We start from the raw sequence: 11,954 nt of genomic DNA on the forward strand, positions 1-11,954 counted from the left end.
TCACTACAAGAATCATTCGTACTCTTGGTTTGGGAGATGGGATGACATATTATGTATAAGTAATATCCATTATGTGGTAAATTTTTTTGTGCATAAACAGCTGTCCATAAGAATACAGCATATGGAAGGGATATCGTAGTACATAATAGTGTCATTATATGTACACATATTCAAAAGTACAATACTGTCTCTCAGTAGAATCATTCCATGCTATTCTGTTGACCCCTTACGTCTATCTATCTATCTATTGCCAGACGCCTCAATCCCGTTTGGGGTGACCACAAACAAATCGCCTCCAAGTCGCCCTGTCCCCTGCCATTTCACTGCCCTGCTCCCAACTCATACCCCCCTCTCTCTTATACCTCTCCACCCCATCCCTCCATCTCATCCTCGGCCTCCCCCTCCCTCTTCTCCCCTCCACCTCACTCACATACACTCTCTTCGTCAGTCTTTCACCCTTCATCCTCTCCACATGGCCAAATGTAATAGTATTTTATTGGAGGACAGTCCAGTAGTATATATCTTCAGTTCAGCAAAATATTCTCTCTGTTGGTGTGTTAATTAATCAAGAATCACAGTTAAATTTAGGATCTTCATTTTATCAAACAACAGCCCTTAGTTGTCGAACATTGTAGTCAGGGACTATAGATTTGTTTTCACTGTCCCCTTTTTCATAGCATTCTCGGGTTAATGGGAGTTTAATGAAATGTGCTGTAGTTCAGAACTTTCAGAGCCATATTAGCAGCCTATGCCTTTAGTACATAATCACAAGACCTCTGTTCACCCTGTAGAAACTCAAACATGTGGTTGTTTGCAAGACACATGATTGTTGCTCTGATTTTTGCTTCATGCCTCTAGAATACTGTACTGGTATATTTGGCAGAAGAAGAAAGATTGACTGGAACATTTGTGTATAAATAATAGGCCCCTTTTATGCCTCCTAACAGAATCAGACACAAGGAAATGAAGTGGAAACTGTGAATGTTGTGGAAGTACAATATATTGATTGGAGGCAGATTATGGGATGGGGGGAAATGTGTTACTAAATAAGTGTATAGTATAGAGGTGGATTGAAGAGGAGGAGGAGCATTATATGTGATATTTGAATGTAATTTGGAATACTGGATTTTAATTAAGTTGGGCTAAAGCTGTATGAAAGCATATGTTTTTGAGAAATCCAAGGAAACCATGTACTGTAGGTCAGTGAACAAACAGAATTACAGTTACTATTTTGTTCAGTCAAAGCCAAAACCATTGACTGTGTGGTGATGAGGACAGTTGGCATTCCATCTGATTGTACAATTACCGGACTTAACAATGTGACATTAATAACACTTACATATTAATGCATTCAGTGTGGAAGGTGTATGCCTGTGAGGTGGAATTGAGAATTTCAGGGACTTGAATGCCAAGTGAATAAATGTGTGGCCCATTTCACTGGACACTCTTGACAGATTTACCTTCATGCTTTACTTTTCCTATATTGGGATCCTTCTTGCTTCAGTATCTCTGTGGCAAATGGGTTAGAGTGATAACTATGATGATGTTGATGAAAAGGATGATTGTCCTTTTTCTTGGATGTGCAGTTACTTTGGCCACCAGTGTGTCAATAAATACATTTATTTAGTATTACACTTTTCTCAGCACCTTTAATGTTTGCTTTTTTGCAGGACCCTGACATGGTGCGTCTTCGGGTATTGTATGATAACATTGATATAATAACTGCGTAATGATAACGCTAGTTGTCTTTGGATAACTGTGGCCCTTGCTTAGTTTGGTAGTTGCTGTTGTGGGGACTTACCATTAACAGATGCAATTTTGATATTGTCTTATTCAGAATCATCAGTCTCATGGCTAAATTTTTGCTCAGCTGAATGCTTCAAGGGTTCGGGAGGAGAGCGAATGAATTGACAGCTGTTTGAAGGTCATGCTGTATAGCAATTAAAGACATTAATCTTATTTTGTACTATACTGTAGTCTTGTTGTGAACTTCAGTACTTTCATTAATGGTACTTCATGCAGTTGTCATCTTCAGAAATTTTGTTTTCAGTTACCAGAGCCATACAGGAGAATGAAATAATCATATTACCAATTAAGTGATGCATAATTTCCACCCAACAGTTTGTAAACATGTCTTGACTTCAAAGGGTCTTTTGATTTACTGGTACAATACTCCTTTTACCATACCATTACAGGTACTCCTCACGTAATGTTATGTTACGTGGCACTTTTGCATTATTTCATTGGAAATAAATCAACATTGATATTTGCCTAAAAATTACCCATGGAATGTATTAAATCTGTAATGAGTGTTTTTCATAGTTATTGCCCCTTGGCCATGAGCAAGCAGCATATTAGTATGCAAAATTGTTTAGTTTAATGTAGCAGTTTGTCTGCACACATGCTACATGCTGTGTGAGGACTGCCTGTATTTTATTAATGTATTTAATGGCAAACTTTATAAGTGCAGAACTTTTGTCCTACAGTTCATGTACCTGTACAAGGATTTATTATACTGTACTGTATTAAGTTTTATTTTTGTAGAATAGCTTCTTTAATACCTGTAAAATGAAAATAGAAATTAAGCAGGATTGATGTTTTGGATAATTATGATTCAACAATTTTTAAAAGTAGACTATTTAGTATGTGTTTCTGGTGAACTTTTTACCAGTTTGAGGAGCAAGTATGAATGGACTTACAGCGTGTTCATGCATTTCCAAGAACTTACTTTTCAAACATTGCATCACGTGGCTGTTCAGTGTGACAGAAAACTACTGTCATTCAGTGGGAGTGTTTCATAGAGATGGGTGGACTGCAGAAGCTGATGTTGAGTTGTTGTATAGAATACAGTGGATACTGTATTCAACCTGGCATAAACTTAGAAGGGTAAAAATTCAGAACCTCACAGCCCTTAAACTTTCCACTTTGTAAATCAGTCCACTGTGACAGGTGTTACTGGGAAAGATGAGAGAGCAGATAGTTGGGAGGAGAATATACAGGGAGATATGAGGGGAGAAGAGACAGTGAAATAATAGGTGGATAGTCAGATCACTGAAATTTGGACAAGTCATTAAGAAAAATATTACTATCAAATGGGCAGTGTCTAGTGCAATGGTTGAAAAGTACAGTTTTCCATTAACTCTTCCAACACCCAGAGAGACAAGGGTTTTAACTGCATATACATCTGGCGAAGGTTGTATGTATTTCTGAGATCATAATTTTATGGAATGTTCAGTTGATATACTGCAGACAGTTTAAGAAAAGATGTTAGACAATTGATAGTTTTTTTATTCTGCACATTGTTGCTAAATTGAGAGAGAAAGATAAAAAAAATGCAACTTTAGATGAAGACACTGTTGCATGTTGAGTGTCTCCTGGAATCAGCCTTCAGAGAAGCTCTGATAAGCAGTCAGCATCAAAACTGATGGTAACTTTACTTGGGGATCCTGTTAAGTGCTTCTGTAAACTTTCAAGTTACTAATAGGAGATATGCCCATAAATCTAATACTGTATGCTAATTTTCATGATGTTCATGATTTTTATTTATTTAGATTCTAAATACTTTTGTAAACTGAATACTGTACGGTAATCTGTGGCTTTATAAATGAAAGAGTTGAAAATATAGTGCCTTACTTTGCTTAACTGCTGTATTTTGAGGATGTTGTATTTATTAGGCTTTTGCTTCTATCAGACAACATTATTCAGTATAGGAGAGTGCTTTAATATCAGAGGGGTTAATGAAGGTAGTGTCCAATTCTTTTAATTTTAAAAGTGCCTTGAGCTGAATGAAATAATCTGGAACCAGCAAATATATAAAAGATGTCATCACAGTGAAGGGTTAATATTTTTTCACTACTTTGCCTCCAGCTTCTAACATCGCTCAATGCTGGCTTTAAATGAAGCTTTCAGGCTTGTTCTGCTCAACCTGTTACTTGCATATATATATTTTTTCTTACCATCCACTCACTCCCTGTTGCTGTTGCTACTGCAGTACCACCTCTCAGACGTCAGCATCACAAGCAAGATGGTGGCGCGCATCACCTCCCTTCCTCATGGTATCAACCCAGAAATAGTTCCGGTTAGTGCAAAGATTATATTGTTTCATGAATCCTCTGTGAATCATATAGTGCATGTTGTTAATATCTATGTGTGAAAAGATTGAATTTTAGCAGCGAAAGCTGTATAAGATTGAATTTCTATATGTAAAGCAACAACTGCTTTAATAATATACAGTAGCTGTTGATGTGTGTACTGCACAGGTGAAGACGCTGGATGTTTCTACACCATGCTCCCCCGCCAAGTCCCTTGATGAGGCCCCAGCAATCCCCTGGTGGGTTATACTCCTTGCTGTACTGGCAGGCATCCTCATCCTTCTCATCATTATCCTCATCTTGTGGAAGGTAAGTGAAAAGAGGGGGGAAGTGAGTAGTAAGGAAGATAGAATAATAAATAAGGAGTAGGGAAGAATGAGGGAAGTGGGAGTAAAGGAGAAAGAGCTGTAAGTGAGGAGTAAGCAGAAAGATGGAAAGTCAGGGGTAAAGAAGAAGAGGAGTAAGTGAGTAATAAGAAAGAAAGAGAGGGATGGTGAAAAGCAAGGAAGAAAGAGGAGTAAATGGAGAATAAGGAGGAAAGAGGGGAAAGTGAGGTAAAAACTTTAATGATAAGCAGGAGGAATTGAAAAACAGAGGCTGCAGCAACAGTAGGATCAAAGGAGAGAGAGAAGAGCTGGTGATTGTATGGTTGTGTGTTTGGTCTAGGCTGTTGCAGAGAATGAAATGGAGGATTTGAATAAATCTGGCATCACTGTACTCTCTTTCATAAGGTCCACCAGTATGTCATGAAAATACATCTAATATCTACACTCAAGTTCTGAATGATTCCATGGCATACTGTGATCTACATATATTGAGTGTTAGTGTTGCGGGATGCTGGGAATCAGCTCTGTTTGTGTTTGATTGTGGACTACTGGATCTTTAAATTTTCTCCCTAACATAAATCCAACCTTGGATGCTTAAAGCTGATGATGTACTTTTTACATTATTCATGTTCTCTCAAGACAGTTTCATTCAGCTCAGAAGTGACTTTTTGAACTGGATGAGTTAGAAATGCTCCCCCCCCCTTCAGAAAAAAAATAGAAATGTTATTGTGAGGGGCCTTTACTAAGTTGAATAAATTGTGTTGTGGTAGCAGCAAGAATAAACGACAAAGGACATCACTTTGATACAAGATTTTTCTGCCATTAGGCTACATGAAATAAGCTACTACAGGATGAAAATCTAGGCAATATTAGAGTTTAAAAAAAAAGTATTGTTCATTCCCACTACCTCCAGACAGTATGATTCAGCTTAGGAGAGACTTTTTGAACAGAAGTTAGACATAGCCTTTGTTTACTCCATCCAAATGAGAGGGCATTCCTAATTTGAATAAAAGTAATGAGGCTGCACATTCTAGATAGTAAGAGACATCACTTAGTCATAGGGTCAAGTGTAGCATGGATAGGATAAGGATATGGAGGTAACAGGTAAATGGAAATTAGCGAAGTCATAGGAGACTATGTTTTAAAAGAGTAAGAAGAGCTGAAAAATGGATAATTGGATTAGGTTATAGGATGCTGGATATTGTCTGGGAGAGAGAGAGAGAGAGAGAACATTTTGGATAATGAATGAATAAAAATACGTACAGGGCCCTGATCATAGTTCCCATTATTTGTTTTCCTTTACTGTATAATGTTTCTGGAACCTGCCTACTCCAAATTTTATTGTGGGGAACATGTTTTGGGTGATAATGTTAGGGATGTAAAAGAGGATACTGAAGGATAGAGGGAATAGAGCAGAATTAGGGAAAAGATGAAAGACTGAAGAGGAGTGGAAATGCTGTCCCACTCCCTTCTTGTCTTGTTCCATGCTTAAAGTGGATTGGAAATGTAAAAATTGCAGAGAGATAAAAAAAGGAATAGATAGAGGATGTAGGAAGAAATGTCAGAAGGCAAGGCAAGGATGGAATAAAGATAATTTTGTTTGAGGATGAAATTTATGGCAGATAGCAGGGGGGTTGTGGCAGAAGTACATTAACTGTGGTTGAGAGTGTATAAAAAATGGTAGAATGGGGGAACTAACACATATCCTTAGAACAGTATATATCAAAATATGAAGAAAGATTGTTTTGTAGCTTACCTGGTTACAAATAAGCATTGCAGCAGAGTTAGTTACTCCCATATTAGCCTTTACGAGATGTACTCCAGATCATTTAAACATAGTTAAGTCCAGATCTTTTAAGTGTAGTAGACTAATCTCTAATCCTGATGGCATGTTATGAATTAAAGTCTTTAAGCCATCTAGTGAGGACTCAGCATGATACATATGTATATGACCTTCATTACAGCTAGTGCCTTGTACCACTTGACCATCAGACATGTAGTAAGAAACATCTTAATAAGTCTACTGTCAGTTTCCTCAAAAGTTGAAGAGTTCACAAGGATATGAATGCACCCAGTCAAGGTTATGTATGTGTTTGTCACATTCCAGGGGCTAAAATTGTTCTGTGGCAGGTTGTTAAATAACCTCATGATCAGCTGTAGCTGACCAGACCTACAGCACAAAGATAGCTGACTAATTCCTCTGGGATGGGCTGTAGGTCCAAGACACCTGAGATGTTGTATTGTTATTTTGGTCAGTGGTTGGGGTGGTTGGCAGGTGATGTACACTAATAATATGGTGGGTAGAGTATATGAGGAAGATTACAATGGAGTTGTGTGGTTGGAATTAATGGTAGATCAAGAAGATGTAGGGCATACATGAGGGAAGATTTATGAGAGGGAGGTAGTTGGAAGAGGCAGACAAAAAAATGTGCTACATACGTGAGGGGAAAGTGTTTATAATTTATAATCTCCCCTGGAAAGATCAGCTGGACAGAAACATTTGATTATAGACCTGTAATTAATTCTCCAATGTACTGTATGTTTTGATGGAGGACATTCAGCTGCAGTCCAGGAAGAACACATGGAGTGGCTGAATGATGAGAGCCAAGAAATCCATAATTCCATTCACTTGAGAACCACCCTCTGTTTGTTCTCACATAGATTTTTTTTATGTCACCATTTCGTCAAGTAGTCCAGTCACACTTCCTGCTAAGTTTGCGTAGTAGGTGACCCTGAATATTTTTGTTGGTAATGATCTTATTTAAAGACACCCAGTATCCATAACCATAAATATGAAAAGAATAAGAAGGCAGGTTAAATCAGATGGAAGATCCATCCAGGTAAAAAGGATGATGATCTTATGTTCTGCAGATGGCAAGCCTGGAGAAACATGAATGTAATAAACCTTCACATCTCAGTTTGTCCCTTAGGGTTACTGATTGGAAGTGAGGACCATGTCATATGTGAATAAGTTCTAGTATTTCCTTGTTCATATTCAAGCCAGTCACAGCAGTACTTATACAGTACAGTGGTGGAGGATGACAGGAGTACTCAGCAATGTAGCAGCAGTCACAGTGAAAGAGTTGGGATTTTGACACCCAGAAAAATGCAGTATCCATCAATGTTGCTTGCACTACTGAATGTATACAGCCATTAGCCATCATATTTTACCTTTCCTAGTGCTGCTGCAGGTTGAGGAAAGCATGGTTACAAAAATTCAACATGGTGCAACATTGTGTCCACCATATCAGTGGAGAGCAAAATCTTGCCGTTGTGGGTCCATAAGTGGTATTGCTTTAGCATTGTGTGTAAACAGTAACTGACTCAGTCAGTCATAGTTATTTAGATCTCATGCCAGATAAATTTTTCATTTGCTGATTTTCTTTTTGACACATGATGCTCCACTTTTGACTGCTGTAAACTGTCTAGTTCATTTTAATTACCATTCCACATTAAACCATGTTCATATTTTTGTACTGTATTTACTATTCTCATACTGTAATGATAATACATGTAGTCTTCTAATACTTAGTGCTAATGTACTCATAATGTAATGCTGAAATTCTCATAACTTGAAAGGTTGTTATTGTTGAGTGAATTTCCTCACTTCATGTGTTATATCTTGATGGTTTTCTAAACTTAAATTTTTTCACATGTTAGCACTTCCCCTCCTGTCTCATACTTTCAGCTCGGTTTCTTCAGAAGGAAAAGGGCCAAGTCTGCTTCGTCCTAAACTATCAATACCTTCTTCTTCCCCTCACTACATATGTACGTTTGTGTGTGCATGCTTAGGCTTGCACCATTGCAGATGTACATGTGTGTATCTTGCATGTTTAAATTATAATTGTTTTTTATCCTGCATGTTTCTTTTTACTTTGCTGAAAAACTTTCTCTGCAGAATTTATACTTCCTACCTGTAGCAGCTGTCTATTTCTCCCACAGTGTTTGAAGTGCTCCGAGGACTTTACAGGTGTACTTGTGAGATGTGTGTGTGTGTGTGTGTGTGTGTGTGTGTGTGTGTGTGTGTGTGTGTGTGTGTGTGTGTGTGTGTGTTTACACTTAACCCTGTCAGTTTGAGGGATCTTTGCAAAGCAGAATTAATTGTCTGACAGCAGCCAGAATGAAATATGAAAGTTGTCTTTGTATTAAAGAATTAGTGGGGGTTGCATCTAATGCCACCAGCCTAAGGAGTCTTTCCTAAGATGATGAAATTATGTAGTGGCAACCAGAGTAAAATATAGCCATCACTGTATTAAAATGGGTAATGTATAGCAATTCCTTACTTAACATGGCAATTATGTTGTTAGAAACTGCCATTTTAAGTGAAAATGGCTTAACTTGAAGGTTGTTTTGAAACATGAAAGATTTTCCTCTCAAATTATTACCACATATACCCCCCTCACTGTTTAGCATTGAATGGATTGCATTTCCAGGAAGAGCCTTCCTAAGTCAGTAACTTTCTTTTATTGTGAAAAGCACACTAGCCATACATCATTTAATTGAGGAAGATCTGTACTGTGTCACATTTTAGCTTGCTGTGTGTGCTGTCTTGTGGTAGTGCAACATTAAAGCTGTGTTTACTGCTCAGTTTAAGAGAACTTATAAGTTTTAAAATTTCATTGAAACATAACTTTTTACATGATCTCCATACTTTTTGCCATAAAAAATTCTTATACAGCTGTACAGCATTTCCATACATGACATAGATTTATATTACCACAGTGGTTGGTAAAATTTCGTATTATACACTATTGTAGTTGTTAAAAACTGCTTCAGCTTGCATTCACCTCTGATAATTTCTGTTGCTGTGGGTTATCCGTCATTTGCCACGGCACTATTTTATTTTCTTGGTGTTCAGGTATTGTTCGGTGTTTATGATGTAATGGTTTATCAGTGATTCATGCAGATTAATTATGCTGTTTATAACTGTACAGTACTTGAAAAATGATAAGGAAAAAATAGAATTCCAGAGATTTATTAGCAGCTAGCATGGAAAGGAGATAAGGACCATAATTTGGTAAGTATTGTATTTACATAATATATTATCCGATATTGTTGTTGTCTTACATAGCCCAGGTTTCAAGCAGACTGGACATAGAGCTTTTACCATAAACTTGGCTAAATGCTGTACTCAGAACTGTGCCTTTCATCCATTGCAGTTTCATGAATAAATCCCATTTTTCATTACCTCACAAACATTGTTAGATTATTGATTATTTGTAACATTAATACTTTACACTACAGTACTGCCTTTTTCATGTCTTCTTATATTGTACTGTTCCCTTTCCGTTGTTCCATTCATTACCATTTCATGCTGTTGATGTATTTTATAGTTATTAAAATATTGCTACTTGACAACCAAGCAATTTTATTCAGCTTTGGTGAGACTTTCCAGACAAGAAGAGGTAGATGTAGCTCTCACTTACCCTTTCACTGCTAGAGATCTGTTATAAGTTTAATAAAAGTGTCTAATGGTGTATGTCATTGGATTGAAAGGATCATCCTTCTCACTATGATGACTCTCTCTCTCTCTCTCTCTCTCTCTCTCTCTCTCTCTCTCTCCTGATGATCCTGTTCACCCCAGGATCAATCAGTCAATCAATCAGCATAATCCTGTGTTGCCCCATGAGGAGCGTAGGAGCCCGGGGCTAGGCAAGTTGGTCCTGACATTTACGATGAGAGCGACCAGCTTCACTCATCGCTGAGTGGCATTACATGAGCAAGAGACCCCAGTCACCCCTAGGATATAAACCTGCACCGGCTCAGTCCGATTGGAGTGCCTTCAGCCTAGGAGCAATTTTTAAAACTAGATGGATGACAGTATTTATAACCTTCATCATCCCCTTCGCTAAGAGGGATCTTTTGTGATTAAAAAAAAAAAATGATTCAAAGTGGGAGGGATAATGTTTAGTGAACATGCAACTGCTAATATCTTTTTCTGACATACATTATCAACACCATCCATTACTTAATACTGTATACTTTATAATGTTACTTTTGTGCTAACTCTTATAGTCCTTTAACTTACACATATCCATTACATAGCATGCATTGCTCTAGACAACCAAAAATTTATGTGTGTTCTCATAACATCGTCACAAACAGTCCTTATTATAAATTAGAATATTGCAATTTTTTTTCACCCAACCATTATGACACTGTTAATAAGAGAAAAAAAGTGCTAAATCAGCTTTATAAGTAGCAGTGGAACATTAGTAGTAGGCAACATTCTTGTAATTTACTGTAGAGTTATTAAAAAAGAATTTGCTGTGTTTATAACAAGGACTTGCTGTACTATATCATATCCTGTATCTTAGTCTTTCAAGTATTCTGCATAGTTTTTGTACATTCCTGAATTTTGCTGTGGTGTGAAAAGAAGATTTCTTTGCTGTGTCCTATATTCTGTTTATCCATTTTTTTATTCCAAATCATTCAACATTAATTTTCCCCTCAGTGTGGATACTTCAAGCGAAACCGTCCGGCAGAGCATCAGGCAAGGCAGGATGAGGCAGCCCACCCCCTAAACCCATCTGCTCCCCCCTACAACAATGGCTACAATCACAAATTTCACCCAGGGGACCAGGCATTGTGAGGAATGGAAGGAAGGTAGAAGTAAGTAAATGTAAAATACAAAAAAAAAAAAAAAAGTATATTGCGAAATAGATATTTAACAGTCACCTAACTTACAGTGTTATGTTGCTATTCTATCAGGGATTGAAGTGGGAAGAAAATAAAGGAAGGTGAGTGATAACAAGAGGTGCTATGGCTAGTGATGACCAGATATTTTGCTGTGAATTTGCTTTGAAATACGGTATGTTCGTAACTAGAGGAATTAATGAACATTGGATGAAGGGCAGTGTTGTGGAATACTGTAATTGTCTCCCATCAACCAAGCCTCACCTCCTGAATAGTATTACACACACTCTCAAATACAGACACCACAGTTGCAGTATCAAGCAGCCACTTAATGATGTTAGTGAAAGGTTCAAGAACAGAAAGGAAAGAAGTGAGAAAACTGTTCTGGGTAATTTTCACAAAGCCAGTATAAATACTGTCAGTAGAGGGAAACTTTGAGATGTTGAACAATTACATTTTCACTTCAGTCACTAACATGGCTGTGTGTACTAAACTGTTAACTGAAGGATATACTGTACTGTGTTGAAGATGGCTGAAAGCAATTCTTCACGACTTCAGCCACAGAATTGATGAATGAACGACTTCAGTCCAATGATGTATTTTGTATCCTATCACTGCTGCCACCACATGATTTTATTCAGCTTTGGAGAAACCTCTTGAATGGTAGGAGTTACGTCCTTTGTTCACCCCCTTTTTACTTGACGTCTGTTGTAAGTTGAATAAAACTGTCTGGTGATAGCAAGAACAAAGTACAGTATAAAGAAAATGCATCATTGGATTGAAAGGATGAGTCGACTACTATTAAGGACAAAAAAGAAGGGTCACTTGTGGGGAATGAGTGGATTTGTACATGGCCTTTCAAGCACAACACGGTGCCTTAACACAGTGAGCTAAATTATTT

At 37.5% G+C, this 11,954-nt stretch overlaps 1 protein-coding gene across 1 annotated transcript in view; it reads left to right on the plus strand.

Moving 5' to 3' along the window:
* Window positions 1-11,009, plus strand: part of LOC145406135 (integrin alpha-PS2-like) — a 311,238-nt gene extending 300,229 nt beyond the window's left edge. Inside the window, exons 23-25 of the mRNA XM_080277360.1 lie at window positions 3,992-4,078; window positions 4,260-4,400; window positions 10,872-11,009. Of these exons, the coding sequence (XP_080133486.1) occupies window positions 3,992-4,078; window positions 4,260-4,400; window positions 10,872-11,009 (366 nt within the window). The remainder of the gene's footprint in view (window positions 1-3,991; window positions 4,079-4,259; window positions 4,401-10,871) is intronic.
* Window positions 11,010-11,954: the final 945 nt, after the last annotated feature.

The sequence above is a fragment of the Coenobita brevimanus genome, chromosome 1, assembly GCF_032717465.1.
Source record: "Coenobita brevimanus isolate Jiangsu-jjx chromosome 1, ASM3271746v2, whole genome shotgun sequence".
Lineage (NCBI taxonomy): Eukaryota > Metazoa > Arthropoda > Malacostraca > Decapoda > Coenobitidae > Coenobita > Coenobita brevimanus.